This window comes from Pogona vitticeps, chromosome 9 (genome assembly GCF_051106095.1).
Source record: "Pogona vitticeps strain Pit_001003342236 chromosome 9, PviZW2.1, whole genome shotgun sequence".
NCBI lineage: Eukaryota > Metazoa > Chordata > Lepidosauria > Squamata > Agamidae > Pogona > Pogona vitticeps.
The window spans coordinates 26,320,567-26,345,753 of NC_135791.1; the positions used below are offsets into that span (position 1 = coordinate 26,320,567).

General features: G+C 57.1%; 2 protein-coding genes across 4 annotated transcripts in view; one reads left to right on the top strand and one right to left on the bottom strand.

Annotated features, from left to right (window-relative positions):
- Positions 1-5,714: 5,714 nt before the first annotated feature.
- KCNK6 (potassium two pore domain channel subfamily K member 6) lies at positions 5,715-13,363 on the top strand. The gene is made up of 3 exons (XM_020787107.3): positions 5,715-6,581; positions 10,850-11,245; positions 12,251-13,363. The coding sequence occupies exons 1-3, from the start codon at positions 6,272-6,274 to the stop codon at positions 12,487-12,489; spliced, it is 945 nt and encodes a 314-aa protein (XP_020642766.3). The 5' UTR covers positions 5,715-6,271; the 3' UTR covers positions 12,490-13,363.
- A 161-nt stretch (positions 13,364-13,524) lies between these two features.
- The window catches only part of LTBP4 (latent transforming growth factor beta binding protein 4), a 31,831-nt gene continuing 20,168 nt past the window's right edge, over positions 13,525-25,187 (bottom strand). For all 3 annotated transcript variants that reach the window (XM_072979809.2, XM_072979810.2, XM_078380026.1), the window contains 24 exons: positions 24,916-25,080; positions 24,440-24,613; positions 23,957-24,049; positions 23,687-23,818; positions 22,992-23,117; positions 22,742-22,867; positions 22,266-22,391; positions 21,898-22,023; positions 21,521-21,646; positions 21,310-21,435; positions 20,845-20,970; positions 20,525-20,647; positions 20,082-20,213; positions 19,785-19,916; positions 19,481-19,606; positions 19,130-19,267; positions 18,485-18,709; positions 18,252-18,329; positions 17,848-17,976; positions 17,563-17,712; positions 16,785-16,937; positions 16,317-16,697; positions 15,579-15,728; positions 13,525-15,371 (listed from right to left, as the gene is read on the bottom strand). In XM_072979809.2, coding sequence (XP_072835910.2) covers positions 15,223-15,371; positions 15,579-15,728; positions 16,317-16,697; positions 16,785-16,937; positions 17,563-17,712; positions 17,848-17,976; positions 18,252-18,329; positions 18,485-18,709; positions 19,130-19,267; positions 19,481-19,606; positions 19,785-19,916; positions 20,082-20,213; positions 20,525-20,647; positions 20,845-20,970; positions 21,310-21,435; positions 21,521-21,646; positions 21,898-22,023; positions 22,266-22,391; positions 22,742-22,867; positions 22,992-23,117; positions 23,687-23,818; positions 23,957-24,049; positions 24,440-24,613; positions 24,916-25,080 — 3,512 coding nt within the window. In that variant the 3' untranslated portion in view covers positions 13,525-15,222. The remainder of the gene's footprint in view (positions 15,372-15,578; positions 15,729-16,316; positions 16,698-16,784; positions 16,938-17,562; positions 17,713-17,847; positions 17,977-18,251; positions 18,330-18,484; positions 18,710-19,129; positions 19,268-19,480; positions 19,607-19,784; positions 19,917-20,081; positions 20,214-20,524; positions 20,648-20,844; positions 20,971-21,309; positions 21,436-21,520; positions 21,647-21,897; positions 22,024-22,265; positions 22,392-22,741; positions 22,868-22,991; positions 23,118-23,686; positions 23,819-23,956; positions 24,050-24,439; positions 24,614-24,915; positions 25,081-25,187) is intronic.

Sequence of the window (25,187 nt, forward strand, 5' to 3'; positions counted from 1 at the left end):
AACGAGAGCGAAAGCCTACGTTTTGTGGAACAGACCAGTTTATGTCAGGGCTCTTTTGCAGATTGCAGTTTCTTCCTTCGGACCCATCAAGGCTTCCTGGTGGTGGTGGGGGGTTAAGAGGGAAATGGGGGGGTTGGGCAGTGGGGCAGCAGGATAGGGCCCCCGTGTAGCCTTCCCACCCCTAGTAGTGGCTTCCCGGGGATCTAGGTAGCGGTGTGATGGTTTTAAGCTTTACCCCCAGTCCCTCTTCAGAAGGCAAGAAGGGCCAGAAAAATTCAGCCCTCCCAAGTTTGAAAACCTAAAAACCATGTGTGATCCCAGAGAGACTGGATTCTGTGGGGTTCTCTTCCTCCCACCCCACCCCACCTCCCGCATTAAATGTAGGGTTAACCTTTTCTGCCTTGTCCGGCCTCAGCGTTCAGATGATACTCAGCTCCGTTTCCAGAGGTTCCCTGCATGTATTGAACCGGTGCCTGGTCAAATAAGCCGAAGTTGAATGCCAAGCTGAATGGAGGTGCTGTGGGTAGGAGTTTCTAACCACCACCATCATCTTAGAATTGCAGAGCTGGGAAAGACCCTATGGATCATCCGCCCCAGTTCCCGTCAAGAAGGCACCAAGGGGGAATTGAACCCCCAGCCTCCGGCTCTGCAGCCAGAGACCTAAATTCCTGAGCTGTTCCCATGTATGGGAAGCCTTTCAAGGTGTTCCCATTCACTCAGGTAGGCAGCTTTGCTACTTGAGGCCCAGGTGGTCCCTTGAGCCAGCTTTCATTAGTTCACTGACTGTCATCCCTTCATGGGAGAGAGATTGGGGTCTTTCCTTCCCTCATTTTCCTTAAGAATGGCAGTCTGGGCAGTGACTCGATGTCTAGCGCTAAACAGCTTCTGTGTTGCTGTTGTTTTTCTTCCTGGGGAAAGATGGCAAATGTGTGGGCTCTGGCTTACCCGGGTGTGAAGGAGGAAAGCAGTTTGTACCCAACAAGGAGACTACTGGAGCTCTATGCCGATGTTTCTCTCCCCACGCGTAAAGGACGGAGTGTGTGCAATGCTTGTAAGGTTTTGTTCCTTCCTCTGCCCTTCCAGCCATGATACTGCTGACTTGTTTTTTTCCCCATCTCTTCCTGTGAGGATGATTGCAAGCCAAGCAGCTTTGGCTGCCTTCTCCTCCAGGGCAACGATCTGCAGCCCGGCCTACAGCCTTTGCCCTGCCTCGAATCCTGCCCTGCCTCGTCTTCTGGAGCAAGCCGCTCACCTCTTCCCCAGTTCTACTTGTTTACCTAGAAGCACTTCCTTACCGGGAAAGATGGGGAGGGAACCGGACTGGCTCCTGAAGCTATGGGACACAACAAGGCAGTTCTTTGTGCCCAAAGATGCTTGTCACACCCCATGCTTGTGCTGGGTGAAGTCCAGTTCAAATGGGGGGGGCGGAGGGGAGAAAGAGTGTGCTTACTTAAGCCTTAGGGCATGAGGGGGGCATTCCATTCCTCTGCTTCTGACTTGTAATCCTTCTGTCATAGCAAAAAAAGCTGTTCATTGCCTGCTTTACAAACTACCACCAGTTAGAACATGTCGAAGCCATTTTACTGCCACTGGCACCCTTACCCGGACAGGATGATCTCCTGGCCACAGTTAGATTAGATTAGGCATCCTTCAGTCTCGAGAGACACTGGTATTGTGCTCTGTATGGAGGACTTGCAACAGCATCTAGTATGGCTGAGAAGGCCAATTCGAGAGTGACCATCCCTTCCACATTGAAGACAAATACAATCTGTACCCTGTCTAGCTCCCTGATTTTGCTGCTTTCATTGAATGCCTCTTTTCCTCGGCCTGCTGGACAAGGGTCTCTTCAAATTGGGAGAGGGTGTGATGCACCGCCTGCCTCCAGGCTGAGCGCTCAGATGTCAGGGTTTCCAATCTGTTGAGGTCCATTCCTAAGGCCTTCAGATCCCACTTGCAGATATCCTTGTATTGCAGCTGTGGTCTCCCTCTGGGGTGATTTCCCTGCACTACTTGTAGTTTTATAACCTCAACTTCCCAACAACACCAGATTTCTGTCTGGAATTGATCACAGCACATTTGTCTGGTCTTGTGACTCAGTCTTCGGGCTTTCTTTTGAAGTCTGGTAGGGCTTGTAAACCTCTGGTTGTTTATTTGTTTGATGGCTAGGCAGTTCATTGGTTTAGGTATCTGGCTGAAGAAGTGGAGGTTGGGAGCTTGGTTCCCCCCCCCCCCGGGGCCTCCAGGGAGAAGAGCCAGTCTTTGTAGCCTTGGGTGAACCGCACAGTCCCAGGGCGCCCTCAGAAGAAGAGAAGGATAGACATTAAAATAGAGTTGCCATAAGTTAAAATTAACCTGGCGGCTCATGGTGATGATGATGATTGGTGGGTGGGTGGGTGGGTGTGTTTTTCTTAGTAACCCTCCCCATCTTGCCCCATAATCCTAACTGATTAAAGCCTGGGAAGTGTCTACAAAGAACTTCAGAAAGCCCTGTAGGGTTAACTTGCATGGGCTTGCTTTGTTTTGTTTTACTCTTGGTGTACTTTTCTGTTTGTTTTTCTCTCGCTTTGTTTATGCATCCTTGCAACAATATAATTTGATGTGCTTTTAAAAATTGCTGTGTTACATTTTGTGTGTGTGCTTTTGTTTTACTTTGATATGTTACTACAGTAAATTCACCTTGGATAACATTTGAAGAAAATGCACATGTTTGGAAGAAAACACAAAAGGCCTGTTTTATTCACACCCCCTGGGCAGTTTCAAATCTCTTCCAGAGGGTCTGAAGAGAACCACCCCAAATATCTTTCAGCAGCTGTGGTCCCTGGTGACTTTGCATGCTGGAGTTGATCACTGCCGTATCATTCATCTTCTAAGGAGCTTCTTCTGGTTGTGTCTGTCCTCACTATTTTCTCAGAACAAACTGGTGAAATAGTTCAGGCAGGGAGCTAGAAACAGCCCACATTTACACAGGACGCATCACAAGTGAGTGAGCAGCCAGTTTTTCTACCCCAGTGGAACATATTATATCTCCAGGTTCTTCTACTAACCTGTATTTCTACTGGCATCATTATCTCCTTATAGCCTCTAAGATTAGGCAGGTTATCCCGTCCCCCTGCCTTCCAAAAAAAGAGAGAATTGTATTCTTAAATAGTAGAAATTCTAACTGTTGATGTCTTTCTGTCCCGTTAGCTACAGGGAGGGGTCGGGAGTCCATGCCGGTCCCCCTCCATGGAGCACGCTGGCTTGGACTGTGAAGGGTAGTGCCCTAGTCCAGCTGCAACCCAGTTTGGGGGACCTGTGTCAGGAACATGCTGTGCTTGTGTGTACCTGTGCTCTGTCTGCCGCCCTTGGTGCCCCCTTTTGCTGAGCCACCAATCTCTTCCTCCTCTGCTGATGCCTTTTTGTCAATAGACGTTGGACTGTCGAACTCCCCTGGCCTGGAAAGTCTCTCGAAAGCCTCTTTGCCGTGCTGTCCCATGGAAAGAGGACCCTGGCCATGTCAGGGCCATGGCCTCTGTGGAATTATCTGTTCCTTGCTGCTTTCCTGTCCTGGCTGTGGGGCCAGTCACCCTGTCACAGTGACTGCTTATCTCTGGCCTCCGTCTTCCTCATCGCTCCCTTCTCCTTCCTCTCTCCTCTCCTCCAGCTCCTTCTGAGTCCTTTTCTTGCTCTTGTAAAAGTCTTGCCGGGAGTTAGTCTCTGTGGCATCAAAACAAGGACGAGGGGGGCACCTTTAAAACTGCTTTATGGCAGCAGCTATATTTGGGCATTTGTGGCTTGCAGCCTGCTCCTTTGGAAGCATGGAGCTTAACCCTGGAAGTGCAGGGTTTATGCCCAGTGTGCATGATTGGTTGGGGATAGGATGAGGGTGAAAGTGGGTATAAAAGTGGTGACATTATAACACTGGGCATAGACTGTTGTTGGCAAAAAAAACCTGTTATATCCTGATGATAAATGATGCATTTAATACATGATAAACATCATTATCTGATGCAAACATCTGCTTTGCAGCTTATCTTCGTGATTTACCTCTCAAGTTGTAAAACTGATGAGTCTCGTGTTCAAGTGACTTCCCCCCCTCCCATGGCAGGCCAGAAGACCAGAAGCAGAATGTCTCTGGCATTAAACCCCCTCCCCCAATATGATCTGTAGAGTTTTCTACATACAGTAGTAGAATCCTGGCTAGTGACCCCTTGTGCTCCCCAGTGCATGCCAATCTGCATGGGCCCAGAGAGGACAGAAGCTAAAGCAGAGCACCAGTAGGAAACATCGAGGCTGCTCCGTGATTCCTTCAATGTTCCTTTTCTCCACAGCTGTCAGGGAAGATCCCTGGATTGCAAGCCTTGGGGGGGGGTTGTGCAAGAGGCAGTGGCCAAAAGCACTTCTCTGTGAGAGAACTCCAGCTTTCCTCACCTGGTGCGCTAATTCATTGGTGCATTAGGGAGTTTAAAATTCTCACCAAATTTTTAAGGACCCTTCAAGTGCCTTTCAGTGGGTTTTGAGACCCCCCCCCCCGCCCGTGAAGCAGAGCAGAATCATCTTAGAACTGCAGAACTAAATTAACTCTAGATAACAAAAGAATGCCAGTCTCAAACTGTAAGTGCAGCACACCGTCCACTATATCTGCCAGGTGCTGCCAAGCTGGAATAATGGCATTCATAGGGAGACCCTAGCAAGGTTTTCAAGGTACCTGAGATATGGTGTGTTTTTTAACTGGTGCTACTCCCTGGTGAGAGTCCTTGGAGAAGAGGGGATTTAAACTCAGGTGAGCCCTAGTCTGATATTCTTTTTCAGGGTTCACCCCTGAAAACCAAGATGGAGGGGGGACTCATTCATTGTTGGTAAGAAGCTGCAGTAAGTCATACCGTTTGCATTCTGCAGGCATAACTAAGCAACAGGATTTTGGCCTCTATTTCTATGCCAGGGTGCACCTGCCTTGCCTATCCTGTGCCTATCCACTTATTTGCCACCAGTACAGCTATTCTGTAGCAGCACTGGAAACTGCCTTTGACTGGGTCAGACCTTCGGTCCTTCCCACCTGTTCCTTTCTACCCCCTACCTGGGGGAAGTGCTGTAATTGGGCTTAGGACCTTCTGCCAGCAAAGCCATGGACCCTCCCCAGGAGTGCATCCAAGGACAGTTCTTTCAAGGGCCTTCCATCGTGGTACTAACTAGAGCTGGCCCGACCAAGATCAAGCGCATCCAGGATAGTGCAAAACCCACAAAGGTGGTTATTAAACAGGCAACTGGGTCTGGGTCTCAGCCCACCTCCTACCAGGGGTCTTCAAGTCATACCTCTAGATTCTCAACTTTCTGCTCTGAGCCAGGTGTTCCAGGGTGAGACTAGGTGTGTCTCTCACTACCCCAGGTGCCCTTGGCATAAAGGTTTGGAGCTTTCATGCCAAGGAAAGCTGGGTTTCCTCTGAGTTCATTATAGCCTAGGAAGCTGCTGGTCTGGCACAGTGGCTTCTGGCCTGCTGCACTGTCATCTTAGGGTACATCCTGCGGCTTCCTCTTTTCTCGGAGCAAGTGACCTAAGGGGGAAGGCCAGTCTGTCTTTCTGGGGAGGGTCTGGGGCACCCTGCTCTGCAACACAGGTTTGGGGTCAGTGGCGACATCCCTGCCCCCCCCCCATGAAATGGCTTTGCATAAGGTGGCTCCATCACAACTGTTTGTGTTGATTCCTGGGCACTGGCCATCTTCCCAAGCGTCCAGCTGGGTGGGGTGGGGGTCACCATTCTATTTTCTTGCTCTTTGTGGGACTCCGGGAGGGTGTGTGGTGGGGGGACCGCAGGAGCTGGATTCTCTCCTTTTCAGGGTCTGGCTTAGAGAGTCCCTCCCGGGGAGGCTCTCTCTTGCGACCCACCGACCTCGTTTCTCTCAGCTTCTCCAAACTCAGACCCGCAACAGGTCCAGCGCTCCTGAACATACGCAGAGTGCGCAGCAGCACTCGCTCTGAGCCAAGGTCCCCGGGTGCCTGATCTCTGTGGAAGGTGGTGGGGGTGCCCAAGCGGCGCTTCCGTCGGGGCTGCGGGCAAGGCGGAGGGCGGCGTCGGCGGGGCCCCGGCTCCGGCCAGGTGCGGCCGGAGGCAGTCCCGGCTCCGCCCGACGGGCGGGAGGGGCCTGGCCGCGGCCGCCTAAGAGGCTTGGGCGCAGCTGTGCCGGACCGGAACGGGGTGGAGCGGCTTTCGGCGCCGCTTCGCTTCCCTGCCTCTGGAGCTCGGCGGCTCCCCTCGGCTCCAGGCTCCCGGCCCGGCCCGGCTCCTGGGCGGCGATGCGGCGCTGCGCCGTGCTGGCGTGCTTTGCGCTGGGCTTCGCGGGTTACCTGCTGCTGGGCGCGCTCATCATCTCGGCCGTCGAGCGGCCCTACGAGAGCCGGCTGCGGGCCGAGCTGCGGGCCCTCAAAGCCACCTTCCTGCGCGAGAGCCCCTGCCTGCCCGAGGCCGCCCTGGAGCGCTTCCTGAGCGCCGTGCTGAGCGCCAACCGGCACGGCGTGGCTCTCCTGCGCAACGGCTCGGCCGCCCCGTCCAACTGGGACTTCGCCTCGGCCTTCTTCTTCTCCAGCACCTTGATCACCACCGTCGGTGAGTACCCGGCAGGGAGTTCACCCGGGGCGGCCGCGGGGGCGGCGCCTTCCCTGACCGGCGGCGAGGGTTCTCTCCTCCCGGAACCCCACTGGCCACGGCCTCCTGGATGGAGCCCGGAGCTCTCCCTGGCCTCCCCGGACCTGGTTGTGTGGCTGCTTTGGCAGGACGCCCCGAGGTTGTGTTCGGCGAGACGGCCTCCCTCGGCCGCTTCAGTCCCGGTGTGTTACTCCTCGGTTCTCTCCCCCTCCCACAACACCCGGGTCTGCGCCCCCCGACTGGGACGAACGCCGGTGCGCCCCAGATTTGGGCAGAAATTCGGAGGGAGGGAGAGTGCGCGGGGTATTCGAAATGAAGAAACCCGTTCGGTGGGCGGCTTTTGGCGCACTGGGGTGACTCTGGGCCCCGCCAGTCCGCCCTCGGCTTCACCGGGCATTTCCTCTTCTTGCACAGACTGTTTCCCCTTCAGCCGTCTGTCTGATCATAAGAACTGATCGTAATGTATGTGACCGGGTCCCTGGGTCTGTTGTTTTTCCTCCTCCCTCCCGGCACCTTCTTCCTTTTCTGTTAACTAGTTCTTTGGACGGGGAGCCTCTTAAGAAAACGGCTCCTCCATTTCCTTCAGTTTAAGGAAGCCCCTGGGGGAGATTTTAAGCTGCCCTACAAGAGGGCAAAAATGTGAAAAATGATAATCTCTTAAAGAGCATTTTCCCTTGGCTCTGGATAAAAACAAGAATACCAGCCTGGCGCTCAATTCCCCCTGTATCTGGCAGGGAAATGTTTCTCAGTACAGGGCTGGGCTACCTAGGACCCTCCAGATGTGCTGGCCTCTGACTCCCATCAGTCAGGGATGATGGGGTTGCAATTCCAGAACATCTGGAGGGCTGTAATTTGCACAGGCACTGTTATTAAGGCCCCCCCCCCCAGTCCCTGATGGAAGCAAACATGCCAGGATAATGTGCCATCCCCAGGGAGTATCTGCCCTTTGGCCATTGAAGGCCACGGGGCACCTTACTGGCTGCCTCTGAGGAAAGGCCAACTTGCTGGTTCCTGATTGGCCATTTGGCTGCTATGGCTCAGTAGAAAAGAGGGTTGGCAGGTGGTTCCTCTGACGCGCTTTCTACCTTGCAAGCGTATCAGGCAAAATGCAGAAAAAGGACACAAAACAAAGACACTTTAAAAAGGAGAAACATCATTGTTGCATCTTAAAGACTAACCATTGCATTTTAATGTCAGCTTTCATGGTCCACTTCGTCAGATCTAAAGAAACAGAATGAAATGTAGATGAAATATCGGTTTCACAATCTAAATGTTCATTGGTTACATGGAGTTAATGAGGCCTATACATTTGTTTTGGGGTCTGCCTTGCCAGAAGCTTTTGCTGTCCCCCCCCCCCATCAGTGCCCTTGATGGCGGCACACACTCTTCTTCTTCTCCACCTTCCAGAGGGACATGGTTCATGTTCTGGAAGGGTTAACTGCAGCCAGCTGGGGCAGTGAGAGTGTTTGTATACAGGGCGGCAGAGAGGGAGTTCCCTCCTTCAGGGCTGTGTCAGCTTTCTCTCCTGGATCCGCTTGCCAGGGAACCCAGCTGCTGCTGAGCAGAAGGCCCGCCGTCCCCAGCCACTTGCATCCTGTTTTTGTCTAGAGGGGTGGGACAGGCATGGAGCTGATTGGTGGTCCGACTCTGCTCAAGCCCTGAGGTTGTGGTCCTGTGGGTACCAGGGTTGGGGGAAATGATGGGATACCAACACGGGGCAGAAAAGAGACCCTGCCACTCATCTGGATGACACTTAACAATGCAACATGCCCTAAAATGGGTCTTCATACTCTCCCTGGCTGTGTTGGCTGGTTTCCCACGAAGGGCTTCCTCTAGGTGGTCTGGGGCAGCCCACCTCCTAAGCAGCTCAGCCACCTCTCACAGAGAAGGATGGACCCCCTGCCCCCACGGGAATGGTCCTGGTGGGATGGGAGCAGCGGACACTGCTTCAGCATGTCCATTTTGCTCGCCCTCGGGCTTAGAGGGGCAGACACCCTAGCCCAGGCTCCCTCTCCTTCTGCTTCCCTCTCCCTTTTGCAGGAAATGTATGCTCACAGAAAAAGGTGTTGCATAAACACAAACGGTGGTTTTGTGGCCTTAAGCCCAGGGAAGGGTCTGCCTGTCTTCCTGTCCTGTTGTCAGCTTGTTCCTCAACAGCCTCCACCACCGCCAACGTCCCAGTCGCTCCACCTGGATTAATAAGGCTCTGATGCTTGACCGTGGGTAGCCGTTGGTGATCTCTGCTCTACCCCTTCTCTCAACTGTTGGGTGACTGGAAAAATCGAAGGCCTGCTGCTGCTGCTGCTGCTAAACCCCCCGGATCCAGCCTCTCAATTTCCACTTGATCTGAAGTTGCCTTGTGGGCTCCCAGAGGCGTCTGGTGGGGCCACGGTGAGATACAGGAAGTGGGACTAGAGGGGCCCTTGGCCTGATCCAGCAAGGCTCTTCTTCTGAGGCTCTTTTGAGGAAATGACATTCCCCTTCTTTTTTCTGGAAGGGGAAGAAAGCTCATGTTTTCTTCCTCTTGGCACTGCATTCTTCCAGATATCCTCCAGGCTGTCGAACAGCCTTTGTGACCTGGTGTGGTTGGGTCAGGAAAATCTAGAGGGTTTTCAGGAAAATCTCCTTCCCTCTCCCTGCACATCCTCCGTAACATCAAGGAGTCAGCAGACAGCCTCGGTGGCCTCTTGCTGGCAGCCCGCACAGGCTGTGTTGGCTTGCCATCTCTCAGCGGCTGTGGGAGAGGCTGTGCCACGTCCTGCCTGAAGAGGAGGGAAGCGGCGGCTCGGGGAGGTGCCCCGTCCGGATACAGTGCAGTCAGTGGTGATGCTGAGTGCTGCTGACGCAGGGAAAGTCTTTGCAGCTGAATCCTTTGAGGTTGGCACGTGGCTGTTTCCCCCCCCCCCAAGAGGATCAAGGATTCCTGACTGGCACAGTGTCAACTCTGCCCAGGAGCTGGGCGACAGGCGGTGGCAGGTGCCAGAGGGGCTTGCAGCCAGCCCAGAGGAAGCCCTGCATGCACCCACCCTTTTCCCGGACCCTCTCCCCTTTCTTCTCTCGCTTGCTGGAAGGGGAATCCCCAGCAGTGGTGCAGGAGGAACTAACAGACTGCCTGAGGGCCAGGATCCATCCAAGCAGGGACCAGCCAGCAATTTCCAGTGCTTCTGCAGGGACAGTTGCGAGATGGGGGTGACCCCAACTTAGCTGTGTGTTTCCTGATGAGAACTGAGTCTAGGGGGTCCCTCGTGATTCCTAGGCTGCCCCAGACAGACAGAGGCTGTTAGGAAATGGCCAGTTTAAAAGGCCACGGCGCTGGGTCAGGCCCGGTGCTGGTTTCCCATCTTTTCATCCTGCAAGCTGGTTTCCCATCTTTTCATCTCTCTCCCCACGTGAACTTCGGAAGAACCCCATGATGTGAGTCCGGGTGAGAGACCGTGACTGGCAAACGGTTGCCCCATGAGTTCCAGGACTCAGTGGGACCTTTAGGCGTCAGGAGATCCGGGTTCAAGCCAGTACTCCAGCCACTGAGCCACTACGCTGGCTCTTCTTGTCCGGTTACTTGGTACCCAAGGCCTGGAAATCTTGGGAGCAGGCGAGATGGAAAAGGGGTTTATAATCCCTTAAGCAAGATGGCAGGCGAGAAGCGTGCAAAGCCCTCCCTTTGGTCCCTGTCTGATTGCATCTGCCAAAGAAAGGGAATTCTGGCTTCCTGCTTTCCTGACAGTTTTGCTAACGTTTAGCCCAAACGGAGATCAGGGGAGGATCTCTGGCACATTCCACCGTGAGCTTTAGCTGTTCATTCCTAGGCTAAAAATACCTCCCTTCCTTCAGCTGCTCCCTCATATGATCTGGTCTTCCACCTACCGGGGGCCTTTTGTGTGCTGGGATGCTCGGAGAAAAAGCCACCCCCCCCTTTCCGTGAGCCACTGCAGGGGGGGAGGGGAGCCAGGCACTGTTAAGTCCTGCCCCCCCATGACTCCTACACCCCACCCTGGCTCTCAGAGGTGCCACCCAGTTGTTATAAAATGTACAACAATTGGGTTTACAACTTGACACTTTGATTTTTCTTTCTTTTTTTAAAGGAATGAGAAGGCCAAAGGCCCCCCCTGCAGCCGGGGCAATTGGGGGGGGGGTTAGAGATCCCAGTGCTTCCCTGCCTGTGATTCCTGCCACATCTGCTCTTGGCGTTCATGCCAACTGGCACTCCCTTTCCCTTGTCTTCCCCACAGGCTATGGTTACACCACCCCGCTCTCAGACGCCGGGAAAGCGTTTTGCATCTTCTATGCACTGCTGGGCGTCCCCTTCACCATGCTGGTGCTGACCGCCACGGTGCAACGCCTAGTCAGTACTTTCACCTCTGGGCCTCTGGACTACCTGGATAGGCGGTGGGGGTACAACCGGCGGGCCCTATCCTGGGGGCACCTGCTGCTGCTCTTGGCGGCGGTGCTGGTGGCTTTCTTCCTGGTGCCCGCTGCCATCTTCAGCTGGCTGGAGGAGTCGTGGAGTTACCTGGATGCTTTCTACTTCTGCTTCATCTCCCTTTGCACCATCGGCCTTGGGGACTACGTCCCCGGAGAGCAGCCGGGGCAGCGACTTCGCCCCCTCTACAAGGTCTCCATCACAGGTAAGCCTCCCGGCTGGGGCAGGAACCACCTGATCTGGGCACAGAGGTCTGCAGGGCCGTGTTGCCCCACCAACCTCTGCATCCACCAGCCTTGTAAGAGGAACAAGGAGTCACTTCTCCTTTGCATAGGAAAGGTGGGCTTCTCAGGCCTGGTTCTGCTGCACCCCAAGTGCACAGAAAGGGGAGGGGGAGTACGGCTAGGAAGTTTGATTGGGACTCTTGGAGCGACAGAGGGTGTCTGGGTCTCAGGGAATTCCAAAGACTGTGAAATTGCTGTGCTCTTCCTGGTTTTTAGGCTGGTGGAGCATCAGTATTGGAAGAAAGGAGAAGTCTTGGTGTCGGTGTAAGAGGGTGCCAGGGTTTATTTGCTGTTTGCCCCCAGCTGTTCTTCCCATCCCTTGCTTTCTGGAAAACGAACCTTTGGTCTCCTTGTGCCATTTGGAGGAGGGAAAGGAATGGACCACAAGCATCGTGACTCCCGAGTCTTCTTGTGGAAACACAGAAACAGCAGTAAAAATCCAGGGGGTTGGGTGGGTTATGGTGCTATTTTTGCCTGCCTGGTTTTCATGACCTCAGAAGCCTGTCCCCTTCAGATTTTGCCCCTCATGCCCCAGGGAGTGGGAGACTTAACTAACCTCTCCCATCCATGAAACACACCGAATGGCTCTGAGTCGGTCCTCCTCCCTCAGTCTGTCCCTGCCTCCTGGGGCTACGGCTGTGAGGACGAAGGGGTGAGGAAGTGAAAAGAGGAAGAGGTGATGCTGGTGGTGATGGAGAAGGAAAGTCACAGCCCTCCCACCTCCCAACATTCAGCTCTTCTCTTTTCCAAAGGGGGGGTTCGGCTCTCAGGCTGAAGTCCTAAAGGCAGTCACAGGTTGAAGTTAAAGGGAAGGAAGGGGGTAACCAGCCTTGTGTGGGTGTGTGGGTGGGTTTCTGCCAGTTAGGAGGAAAACAGAGGGGCCCAGCTTGGTTCTGTGGCCACACTCTCCCCTCTCCTCCCTCCAGTGTACCTGCTCCTGGGGCTGATGGCCATGCTGCTCCTGCTCCAGACCTTCCACAAGCTGGCCGACCTACACGGCCTCTCCGACTTAGTCTTGCCGCCCCGGGACCCACCCCAAGAGGAAGACCATGCCCGCATCCTCGAGGAACAGAGCCTTTCCTCCTCCGAACCAGGGCCAGCGGAGAAGACGCCTGTGCAGCCGAGCGCCACGGCCCATGCCGGCTACTCCTCGATCAACAGATAACCTTGAAGGAACCTTCGAGCAGCCCAGAGGAACTTACGGGTCGAGCCCCAAAAGCTCCGTGGAGGGCCAGCTTCTTTGCCTCCGCTGCTACCAGGGAGAACCTTTTTAGGTGACTAACTTTAGGCTGGCCCTCGCCTGCGGTGGGCCTCCTTCCGCCTCTTCCACCAGCTTTTCTTCAGGGAATGGCCAGGCGCCTGACTCCACTGATCCATTTCTTGCTCTTTTGGGGATGTGAAATCCTACCTGGGTTTCAGAGCAGAAGAAAATCAAGCCATTTCACTGGTGGGGGGGGGCACCTGTACCTCTTCCACTGGTATCTCTGCAGGAATGTTGTTGTTGTTTTTAAAGAAAGCAAATGGAAGCAGGCCCTTCTCATTGTTTAATTCTGAAAGAGGAAAACAGGCCGTTCTACAGCTGTGGAAGGGCAGGATAAACTCTTCCCCTTCTCCCCCAGTCTGAGGGATGATCAGAGACCTAAAGGGTGACTTGCGTTGCTGGCCAGAAAGGTTTACTACACTGACACCACTCATTAGGGTGGGTTGTTTCCTCACTTGGAGTCTTTAGCGGGAGGTGGTGCGGAGAGGATGCCGCAGGTGAGGGTGACTTTCTTCTCTACCTCTGCCTCTTCTCCTAGCTTCAAAACTGGGTTTTATCCTTGCATGAAGTGATCCCCAAGCAAGATAAGCTTTGCAAGAGCTGAGCTGATGCCTTCTATGTCAGGAGCTCAGCTGCTGTTGGGTAACACAAATGAAGGAGTAAGCCAGGAACCCATGCGGGAGACGAGAGGTCCACCGTGTTCAATCTTCCTAGCAACACAAAGCATTTTTTTTCAAGTGTACGGTTAAATACTGTGTGGAATGAATGGAAAACAATATTTGAGCCGCTGTCCTGATTCTTAGGGGGTGGAGGGTTGGGGTGGGAGAAGAAGAAACCTCCTGAATTCGCTTTTTCTCGGATTCCCAACGTGGGCCCCATGGACGGTTGGTTCCTCCAGGTTCCCCCTTGTGTCTCCTCCCAAGAGACAACAATCTTCCCTTCTTTGGTAGAAAATGTTTATTGTTCCAGTAACAGCAGTGAGGCGGTGATGACGGCACGCTGGTCCTCCTCGTATCCCAGGGATCTGGGAAGCCCCATTTTTCCCCCACCCGGGACCAAGACTGGCAAGGAGGTGGCGAGTGTCTTTTGCCTTTGGCAAAGGATGGCTCTCCTTTCCAGTGGGGGAGGAGGTGCCCGGTGGGGGGGGGGAAGCAAGGCAGGGAAAGGTTTAAACCCTGGCTGGTGTAATGGGAGGAGCTTCCCAAGAGAGGTGGGACTGGGAACTCTTGGTGAGGTGGAGGGATCTGAGCCGATCCATGCTTCCAGCAAAGAACTCTGCCTGGGACAGGAAAGGGCAAAAGGCAGAACCCTCGTCTTTGGTGTGGCCTCTGAGTAGGCTCTCCCCCTGACCCTCCCCCCAGACATAAAAAAGTCTATTTTTAAAAAAGAAAATTAATTTCTCCCTCCCTTGCAAAATGGTGGTTTTGCAATAAAACAAGGTGCAGGGCTATCATTGTGTTTTCCCCAAACCCAGGTAAAAACATCCTGGTGGTTTCCCAGCCAAACTCACTTGCCCTAGTTATAATTCTTGGTCCTCGGGGAGGGTCTGTGGACCCTCTGGAGTGGGCTGTGCTCGGGGGTCTGTCTCGAGGAGGATGGAGTCTGGCGGCGTTCTTGAGCTCCTACTACCCAGCAGCATTTGCTTGCACGGGGGGGGGGGAGGGCAAGGAGTGGGGGGGTGTCTGGGGCGCTCTGGGTGGGGAAAGCCACTTTATTTGTGCAGGGCCTGAGCGGGGGGGGCAGGGGGTAGAGGGAGAGGGAAGTAGCTGGTGTCTTTTTGGTCTCCTGCACCTGGGACATGTGGGGTGGGGAGGCAGGGAGGCACAGGAGCATCCAGGGAGAAGCTGCAAAAAAAGGTTTTGGGGACTCTGAGGTTGCAGATATTCTGGGTGGCTGGAAGGAGAGGGGTTGGCAACAGACCCCATGCAAGGTATGCCAGTCCTTTCTACTCCCCGTCCTACCGTATGAGGCAAAAGGTCTCTAATGGCAAAACGGCAGGGATGGTGAGAAGAATCACACTTGTGTGTCCCCCCCCCCCACCCCAGGCCAAATGTCTTCCAGTGTCAGAGGAGTGTCAGGAGGCTTTTGTTTTTAATACTGTAAAAAATACATATAAAATCCTGGGGGTAGTGCGTGGAGGGTGTGTCTGTGTGTGTGTGTGGGAGAGGGAGGGGAACAGCTTAGTTTGCAAGGGAGGCCCCCGTTCTCTGCAATTCTCTGTCTTATGAGCTACCCTGGTTTGGATCTCATTTGGGGTTTGCTGCCCTGGCCCCGACCCCTTCTATGCTCTGCCCCTCAATGCCCCCCCACAACCTTGCTATCTGTATGAAGCTGGACCAAACCTCCTCCCTTTCCAAACTCAAGGGGACACACTCCTCCTTTCCTTTGGCTTCAGTGTTTCCCCAGCTTCTGCTTCGGCACTGGTGCTCCCTCTCCCTTCCCAGCACCTCCCATCCATCTATCCATCCGTCTGTCCACACGCCCCCTCCACCTGCCTGCCTGCCTACCTGCCTGCCAAATGGACGGACGGACGGGAGAACTGGGGAGCGCCCTGTGCCCCACCTTCCCTTCCCTACCCTTTCCCAGTCTATACAAAGTAATAAATATTCTGCGCCACTGCCCCAGACCCGCTGCAGCTCAGGCCCGGCTGCGGGGGGCAGGGGCGCAGCGGGGGGGCTGGCCAAGGAGCCTCATGCCTTGTGGGCACAAGCACTGGTAAAAGCCATCCGTGTTGAGGCATCGGCCGCCCGGGCAGAGTCCCTCCATCTCGTTGCATTCATCAATATCTGTGGGCGAGGGGAGAGAAAGAGAGAGAGAGAGAGGCGGGGGGTCAGGAGCTATGGGGCAGAGGACAGGCTGGGGAAGACAAGGACACTGGTGTGGGCTAAGCAGCTGGCAGGGCCACAGCCGAAGCCCACAAGGAAGGGGTCAGAGGAGACAGCCAGGGCTGGGGGGGTAAGGGGTGGAGCTGGAAAGGAGTTTCAAGCGCTCACCAACGCAGGCCATGCGGGTTGGGTCGAGGCGGTAGCCATCGTGGCAGTCGCAGGTGAATCCGTCAGCCACACGGACGCACCGCCCGTTTTCGCAGCCACTCAGGATCCCGCATTCTTCAGCCTGGAGGTCCCCGAAGCTTTCGAAACGGCCTGTGGAAGGAAGCAGCGAGGCGGTGGGGTTGGGTGGGATCAGAAAGCAGGAGGCCCCCCACCCATGCCTGCCTCAGGTTCCCTTCCCAACCCTTTCACGCTCAGCAGTGGCGAGAAGCCTCTCCATTGACTGCTGTTTCTCAGCTTCCCCCATTCCCTTGCCTCATCCCATAATAATCATAATGATCCCAGGCTGTCAAATCCATTCTGACTTAGGCCCAAGGCCACCCAGGCTGGCTCTTCTCCCTAAGGGCAGCATGGGGGGAATCAGACGCCCAGCCTCTGGCTCTGCAGTGAGATGCCCTAAACCGCTGAGCGATCCAAAGATTGGTTGGGCGGCATCTTCAATCCTAGCCAGTTTTATCTGGTGTAGAGTTTTGTGCGCAGCAGCCTGCTTAATCTGGCGTATCCGAAGAAGCGGGTTACCATGCACAAATAAAACTTACTGGCCTTTTAGGTGCCAGAAGACCCTTGGGCATTCTTTCCTCTGGAACAGGCTGATGCTGTTTGCCTTCAACCTGCTTGGGATTTTATATATATATAAAGAAGGCCATTGCAAACCCTCCACCCCACGGGGGGTCTACTCACCGTAACCTTCACTAGCCCGTCCCGGCCGTTCCAAGTAGGTCCCCCCACGTCCGCGTGACGGGTATTGCCAGTCTGACTCCGGGGGGCTACGAGGCCGGTATCCACCCCGGGAATGCTCGACCGGGTCCTCATGGCGCGTCTCCGTGTAGGAAAGATCCTCAAAGTCGGTGGCCTCGTAGGGCGAGGGGCCGTAGAGGGAGTCGCGGGGAAAAGGGTCGTAGTCTGGAAGCCGCGGGCCGGGCCGGGGCAGAGGGGCAAAGATCTCTGGGCCGTAGGGCAGGTACTCTCCCCCTCCATATTCGAAAGGCAGCCCCAGGCTTCCTGGGCGCACGGGGCCGTAGCTGGGCGGCCGGAGGACGTTGCAGAGGGCTTCGAAGTCATCTGAGGATGGAAAGCAGGTGTGGTGAAGAGGGCGGGTTAGGGTTAGCTACTGGATTCCCTTTTCCTGCTGAGGAGCGGAGGACTTACCCGAGTCCCGGGTCGGGCATAAGGCGCAGCTCATGCTCCACGCTTCCCCAAAGAGGCAGCAGCACTCGGTGTAGGTGACCTGGCGGTCCAGGTGGGGGCGGCTGCACACCAGGTCGGGCCCCACCTCCTGCCAGCAGACGGCCAGGTTGTCATCTGGGGGAGGAGGAGCAGAAGGGAGGGGCTCAGGGAGCAAGCAGGCCCTGGGGCTTCCCTGCCTGCTCACAAACCCTTGGATTTCTAAACTCGTCAAGGTGGAACAGGTACCCTGAAAAAGGGAGAACCTTTGACCGGGGTGGGGCAGCACGAGCAATGTGGAGAGAAAGAACAGAGGAAGCCGAGGGGGGCTGAGAAGTTGGGTGTTCACGTCTGATCCAGATGAGCCAGCTCCATCCCATAATCTCAGCACCAGCTCGTCCACCATGACCCGTGTCTGCATCAGCACAAGGTGTCCCTTTGAGTCCCGCAAAACCGCTCTCGACGGGTCTCACTCAGGTCTCGGACGTCTAGCCGCCCTGAATTCGTCTTCTGCTCCCTCCAGAAATCTCCCGGTGGAAAGCTCAGAGTTTGAGAATGTCAGGCATGAGCAGAACAAACATTAAAACAAAATAAAGCAGAGAAGACAAGAACATGGTGGCACCTTGGAGACTAACTGGCCACATTTTAATGTGAGCTTTTGCAGGATCAGGTCCCCTTCTGCAGACCTCCAGAGATGGGGGGGGTGAGCCTCTCCTGGGGGGAGGGGGGGAGGAAGAGGAAGGAGCCCCGAGCACTTACTCACCCAAGCTTTGGCTGTCATTGGGCACACAGCGGTGCTGGGAGGCGTCCAGCACCAGCGGGGCAGCGCAGGAACAGTAGTAGGAGCCGATGGTGTTGATACAACGGCCTCCCACGCAAGGCTCTGTCTCCTCGTCCAGGCACTCGTCGTTATCTGGGGGGAGGTGTCAGTGTTCAGAGGGGGCCAACCGAGGACTCCCCGCTTTTACGAGGAGCCCCAGCAAAGCGGAGCTAAGAATAGGCTGAGCCCCCTTTGGGGAGGGAGGGACGGAGGGAGGGGGAGTCTCACCGATGCACACTAGGTGTAGCTCCTCATAGTAGTAGCCATTGGGGCAGTAGCAGGTGTAATGGGGGCTTTTGTTCACGCAGACCCCACCCTTGCAGACCTGGTTGCTGAAGAGGGAGCACTCGTCCACATCTGGTGGGGGGGAGGGCGAGGGAGGGAGACAAAGGGGGGGTCAGAAAGGGACCCCTGCAGACCAGTCCTCCAAGGTCCAAACTGCAGAGGCAAATCCCCAGGGGGTTTGGTTTCCGGTCCTGCGTGCGCCCTGACGTAGCCGGCTTCTTCCTCGTGTCCAGCCACCCCATCGCCAAGGCACAGGCAGGACACGGACTGCTGGGGGGGGAAATCTTTGGTCCAGAATACCACCCACCCTGCAGGTCGGGGGGGGGGGGCGCTGCCACTTCGCTCACCTGCAAAGGTTGAAGAGCCGCTTCCCGTAATGGCGGGTGCGTAGCCCTCTCCGTGAGGACACAGGGCACGGTACTCGTCTGGAGGGAAGAGAGAGCCCATGTTTCCAAACTGAAGCAGCCTCAGCAGAATCCTCAAAAAACACAAACCCCCTTGGTCCCAGAACCCTTGCTATGTGTGTGGGGGGAGGCAAGGGACCCCTCCCAGAGCCTCCTCTGCCACCGGCGAGCCTTACCTGTCTCCGGAAGGGGGCACCTCTGGACGCGGCAGTCCAGGCCCCAGCTGTGGCCGAGGCTGCAGCAGCACTCTTGACGGGTGACGTTCCAGGACAGGATGTGGTCGCAGACCTGGGCGTGGCTGGGGTCGTGGTAGCACTCCTGGCGGAGGCTGTCGCTGGCCACAGCGGGTCGGGACTCAGGTCGCGAAGCATCCGGGCGCTGGGGCGAGGCCGGGAGATGCGCTGAAAGGCAAGAGCTCTCTGAAGTCCACAGGTTGGATCGGAAGGGGGGGGCAGAGGCCAGGGGGAGGGCCAGGCCTCCTCGGGGCGAGTCCCGCCGGTTTGAAGGGCCGAAGGGGTTCAGGGTGGACATACAGTAAGGTCGTACAGGCCGCCAGCTAAGGGCCAAACTCCATGGGGGCATTAAGGAAGCCGCCGGCATCTCTACAGCTCTTCCAAAAAATGAGACATAGTAGCTGTCCAGGAAGCAGAGTCAGGCCTCAGGGACTCTTCTTCCCCAACCCCTGGTGGCCAGCAGCCCCCCAAAAGCAGGGAGGCTGGCCGGGCTGCACCGAATGGGGGCCCCTGTGACCAAAGGCTCCCTGCCACCAGGCCACGTCTCTCAACCCACCCCCTGCGCTCCCTCCTTCCCTCTCACGGCACCTGACGGAGCAACACAGCGGCCGATCATGGGGTCGAACTCTTCGCCCGCTCGGGGGCAAATGCAGAGGAAGGAGCCCTCTACGTTCTCGCAGCGCGCAGATCCGCACACCCCTTGCATCGTCTCGCACTCGTTTGCGTCTGCACGGAGGAGGGGGAGGAGGGAGGAGAGAGGTCACAAGAGGGACCCCCTGGCCTCCCCTTGCCCCCTCTCGCCTCCTTCACGCCAGCCCCATGCAACGACCTCCCCTCCTCCTGCCGGGGGAGCACATGGTCTCAAGCATTCCTGCCCCCCCCCCCCACATCCCCAAACCAAGCCCTTGCTGTCTCCACACCCAGCGGGCTTCCCTGTACCTAAGCAGTGCCGTCCATCCTGGGCGCTCTCGTAACCCTGGTCGCAGATGCACTGGAAGGAGCCGGGCAGGTTGTGGCAGACGGCGTGGGCACCGCACGACGAACTGTTCCGGCACTCGTCCACATCTGCAAGGGGCCACGTCCAGCCACTTAGAGAGAGCCCTCTTTTGAACTCCAGCCCCTACTCCCCACTGCAAAAGGCACTCTCCCCTTGAGGGGTCCAGGAACACACACACCCCGGCTTGGTGGGCCAGGGGTGCTCGCTGCCTTCCAGCCCAGCCCCCCCCTCCGCTCATGCGCTCACCCACACAATCTCCCGTGGCCGTGGCTCGGTAGCCAGACTGGCAGATGGACACGCAGTGGTAGGAGCCCGGGGTGTTCTCGCAGCGCTTCTCCCCACACAGCCCTGCCCCATACTCCTGGCATTCATTTATGTCTGCAGGGAGGCCCCAGAAGTAGTGGGGAGGGTGCGGGGGGGGCAGGAGAAAAGACGAAGATTGAAGGAGCAGAAATTAATGTCCAAGCCCCCCCCCCCACACTCCCAGGACTGGTCCGTCTCTTGGGGTGTTCTGGATAGAAGCAAAACAAGGGGGTCACTCACCGACACAGTCCCCCGTGGTGCTGGTTCGGAAGCCCGCCTGGCAGTGGGCCACGCAGCGGTAAGAGCCGGCAGAGTTCTCGCAGCGCTGGGTCCCGCAGAGGGCTGCCCCATATTCCTGGCACTCGTCAATATCTGATTGCAGGGGGGGGAGAGAGAAGAGGGGGGGATCGAGGCGAGCCAGGGATTTCCTTGCAGGGGAAACCCTTCCTGATCTACGTCCCTAGGATTCCCTATCTTCTTGGAACAGCAGGAAAGCGGTGCCTTGAGGATGGGGTGAAAGAACCACCCACCACGCCACTCATCACAACCATTGGGGGGGGGGGGGTTAGGAAGCTTTTCAGAAAACCTGTAGCCAAGCGGGGCTTCTGCCCCGGGGCCTTCCCTTCCATCCTTCACCCCCCCCCCATTCCCAGCACCACTGGGGCCCTTCCTCAGCCACTCACCCTCGCAGGAAGACTTTTCGGAGCTGCTGCGGGTACCAGGCGGGCAGTAGCAATCAAAGGAGCCCTCTGTGTTGGCACAGTGCCCACCGGCACAGACGGCACCGGCCTGGCATTCGTCAATGTCTGCCCAGCGAGAGGGAGAGAAGGGTGGAGGTCACTGCAGCCGGGGGGGGGGCTGCCCCAGGGGGGAAATGCCCAGGCTCTGCAGAACCACCCACGGTCCTGGCCTTGGGGTGCCGCGCCCGCCTCCGGAGGTGGCTCCATCCTGCCTCCCACGCTTGAGTCTTTGCCCCCCCCCCCCCGCCGGCAAGGTTCCTTACCCACACAGGAGGCGCCGCCGGGGGCTGTGGTGAAGCCTTGAGCGCATAGGCAGGTGTAGGAGCCCTCCGTGTTGAGGCACTCGCCCCGGGGGAAGCAGAACTCCCCCTCCAGGCACTCGTTGACATCTGGGGGGGGGGGAGAGACAGGGAGGGGACGGAGAAGGGGGTCTTTTTGTCCAGCCAGCCCTGGAGGCCAGGCCAGGCCGGCAGGCCAGGGCTTGGCGGGGAGGCGTGCCCTTGCACCCGATCCGAGCAGCACCTGGCTGTTTCCCGGAGGTGCCCGTGGCAACCTTTCCGAAGTGCCTCCGGCCAGGGCTGTGCCTCCTTGGCAATCCTCCCTGGCTGGCGGGAAAGGCTCCCGAAAGCAAAAGAAAGGAGCCCCCATGCGTGGGGAGCCCCATCTCTCTCGAAAGTGCACACATACCCCCTTTTGCTCATTTCCCCTTCCTGGCCCCGAGGACTCACCCACACAGGCGGAGCCCGTCCCGTCTCCCCGGTAGCCTCGGCCGCACTGGCAGCGGTAGGAGCCCTCGGTGTTGAAGCAGCGCCCCTGGGGGCCGCAGGGGGACCCCGCTGAGCACTCGTCGATGTCTGCCGAGAAGGGAGGGAGGGCTCAGAAAGAGGGGGGTCCGAAGCCCCCTCCCCAAGCCCCTTCCCAGGGAGCTTCATCTCTTACCCAGGCACTGGTTCTCCGTGAGGCTGGCGCGGAATCCCATGGGGCAGAGACAGCGATACCCGCCAGGCACGTTCTCGCAGCGCCCAGAGCCACACGGTGGGGGGCTCTGTTGGCATTCATCAACATCTGTGCGGGAGGGGTGAGAGGGAGGAGAGACAGAGAGAGGGCAACATTTGCTGTATGTATATATATTTGGTGACCCAGAATCTCTACCCTGGCCCCTCTGCTTGGCCCTGAAAGATCCCCTTCTGCATCTCAACTACGTTAATGGCTGGGGGCAGAAGGCCATCATCCCACAGGTCCGGCAAGGGGAGCACCAGAGACTCTGGACCTCCTCCTTGCCCACCTCCTCCTGGCACCTTCTTTGGCCTACTTACCCACACAGTGGGTCCTCTGTGGGCTCGGCTGGTAGCCTATCGGGCAGGTGCAGTGGTATCCGCCTGGCACATTCTCACAACGACCTGGCTGGCAAATATGGGGCTTCTCCCAGCATTCGTCCACGTCTGGAAAAATGCAACATGGCTGTGGTGTTCTCTCTCTCTCTCTCTCTCTCTCTCTCTCTCTCAACCCGCCCCCTTGCCCAGACCCTTCCTGAAAGGAGAGGGCTCCAGCTGACTATTGAGCAGGCCAGCAGGCAGCCTGGGTCTTACGGACTGAAAACGGGACAGGTGGAAGCTCTCTGCAGGCAGGACCACCACAGGTAGCTCTCCTGAGAAGGGTGCACCAAGGTGTACGAGGCTCTCACCCAGACACTCGGTCCCCGTAGGGCCTGGCTGGTAACCCGTGGGGCAGGCACAACGGTAGGAGCCCGGGGTGTTCTGGCAGCGGCCCCTCGCACAAGGCGGGGGGCTCTGCGCGCACTCATCGATGTCTGCAGAGTGGAAGAGAGAGAGAGAGCAGGGAGTTGAGTGGGGCGGCCAGGGCCCCCCACTTTCAGCCGATCAGTTACAGCAACAACCTCAGAAACAGGAGAAGCTGGACAAAGAAAGGCTTCTAGCGTCTTCTCTGTGCTTTGGGTGCTTCTCCTGCAGACGTGGATTGGGAACCCCCTTAACATCTTCATCGCCAGCCTTCTTGAACTGGCATGGCACAAATATAAACACAGGAAGCATGCAAGCCCAGTAAGCCTCATGCTGCAAAGAAGGGGCGGCCCCCTCCCTCTTCATCCACCCCCCCCCCCCACACACACACTCAGTTTTCCTCCAAAAGACCTCTGCTTGCCTCGGCATTCAAAGCCAGCCGGGTCCAGTTGGTAGCCACTGGGGCAGGAGCAGCTGAAAGAGCCAGGGGTGTTGTGGCAATGCCCGTGGGCACAGGGTGGGGGCGTTTTGGCACATTCGTCAATGTCTGGAAGGGAAAGAAGGAGATGCAGGCACAGGGCGAAGGACAAAGTGAGCCAAGCCCCCTCTCCCCCCCTCATCCCTTCTTTTGATGGAGGCCTCCTGCACCCCAATAGGCCTGCAAAACGCACCCTGGCACTCCACTCCTGAAGGGTCAACCTGGTAGCCAGCCCGGCACCGACAGCTGAAGCTGCCCACCGTGTTCTCGCAGCGCCCGTTGGCACAGGGGCGAGGGCTCCGCCGACACTCGTCCACATCTGGACCGGGGAGCAAAAGACAGAGGGAAGGAATGCAACCCACTGCTGACGTCCTGGCCTCATCGGACCAAGCGGGGCCCCAATCCGGCTCAGCCAAGTGGTCCCCGTGGCCCCAATCTGCCCAAACCTACTGGGTGCTAGAAAGAAAAGGGTGATGAAGCCAAACTCCAACCTCTGGGGATCAACAAGTTGTGAATAGAGATGAGCACGAAGCGATTCATCTCGTTTCGTCAAAATTCGTACGAATTTCATACCGATTTTGACGAAGTGAGATGAATCGCTTCGTGCCCATCTCTAGTTGTGAAAGGAGCCAGGTGGCGCGTTGAGCTCCGGTAGGTGCTGGGAGTCTGAATGCTAAGCATGCAAAATGCCAGCTTATAAGATGGCCTTGGAATATCCGCAGGGTGCTTTTCCAACCAAAAATAGGATAATGAGCTGCGGATTTGGGGAGAAGCTTGAATCCAGGCGAGACTCTGGGTTGCCCTGGGTTGCCTCCTCAAGAGTAGTGACATCTAGGCTTCCCACCTCCCTTCTTGCTGCCCCCCTTTGCCACTGACCGCCTCACTCACCGATGCAGTGGGTGCCCTGAGGGTTGAGCCAGTAGCCACGGTCACAGACGCACGTGTAGCCACCTTGGCGGGGGATGCAACGCCCTGGCCCGCACACTTGGGGACGACGCTCACACACGCCTTGCGCAGCCTCTGGAGGAAGGAGGGATGCCCCCCCCCCGCCGGTCATTTCCTGCCTTCTCCCATCTCACCGAGCCCCTTGCCCCCCACCCGGGTATCGGCTGCTGTTGCTCTCCGATCCCTCCAGACAGATGCCCACCCCTTTCCTACCTGATGGAGATGGCTCAGGGCCAGGGGGAGAAGTGGGCACACGCCGGGGAGGCTGACGCCCCTGCAGGACGGTGGGCGGGGGGGTCCAACGGACTGCAAAGCAGAGAGAGAGAGAGAAGTGACGAAAGAAGGGCGGGAGGGCAAGGGTGGGGAAACCCCATCAGCCCCACCCAGTCTACAGGAGAGGAAATGGTGCCAGCCCACCCATTCGGCAGGTGGCTGATATTTCGTGCTGTGCCAACCCTCAGCTCAGAAAGGGAGTGGTCCATCATCCACAGGATGGGATCTTCTCACAAAGAAACTGCCCCGGTCCTGAGCACCACAGATCTAGGAGCCCAAGGCAGGCGGTCTCCAAGCAAAAGCTGGCTCGGGGATGGTGTACTATCAAGGATTCCCCCTCCATCCAAGCCGGGAGGCCAGGAAGGCCTCCAAAATCCCAGGGAAACCGAGGGGGTGTGCCATCCTCCCGCTCTGGGCACGTACCGATATCGGGGGCTGGTGTGGTCCGAAGAGGCCTGGCCGAAGGCCCCCGTCCCCCCGGCTGGCGACTGACGGGCACGCGCGGCAAGTCCTGCCCCAGGTAGCGTGTGTCGTAGCGGAGGTCAGAGGCCGAGTAGTGGTAGCCCGGTCCAGCTGGGCAAATCTCCTTGAATCCCTCTGCCAGAGAGAACAAGGGCATTCGAGAGAGGCAGGCAAGAGGGGTGCCCCCCTTCTCCCCTTGATTCCACCCTGAACCTGGAGGAAGCAGCCAGTGGGCCCTCCAAGATTTCCCTCTTAAATCCCAGATGGGGGCTGGTAAAAAGTGGCAAGAAAGCAGTCTGCGCATGCTCAAGGGAAGCCTTATCTCTGTTAGGAGGCTCTTAAAGGCCTACTTGCCCCTGGCCTCGGTTCAGCTCTCCTTGACACAAAGCCCCCCAGAAGCCCCTTCGCGGCTGCTCTGGCTTCTTTTCCTTCCTCACCTGAGCCAAAAGCAGGGCAGCGCTCGCACCCGTGACCCCAGGCTTTGCCGACGCGGCTGCAGCAGCAGATCTGCTTGGTGATGTTGCGCAAGATGGGCAGGGAGCAGCCGCCCTCCCGAAGGACCCGGAAACAGGGGCCCTTGGCCTCTGAGATCACGTGGTGGGCTGTGGGTAGAAGATGGGGGGAGAGAAGGATGCCGGGCGAGGGAGAGGCCAGCCCTTGGCCAGGCAGAGGTCAAGGAATGAAGGGCTGGCTCGCCTCGTGGCACAGC

Excerpts from the sequence above, each read along its gene's own strand:
- KCNK6 (XM_020787107.3), top strand. The coding sequence starts at position 6,272 with ATGCGGCGCTGCGCCGTGCTGGCGTGCTTTGCGCTGGGCTTCGCGGGT. Across the intron at positions 6,582-10,849 it reads CACCTTGATCACCACCGTCG|GCTATGGTTACACCACCCCG; the intron begins GTGAGTACCCGG and ends TCTTCCCCACAG. Across the intron at positions 11,246-12,250 it reads CTACAAGGTCTCCATCACAG|TGTACCTGCTCCTGGGGCTG; the intron begins GTAAGCCTCCCG and ends TCCTCCCTCCAG.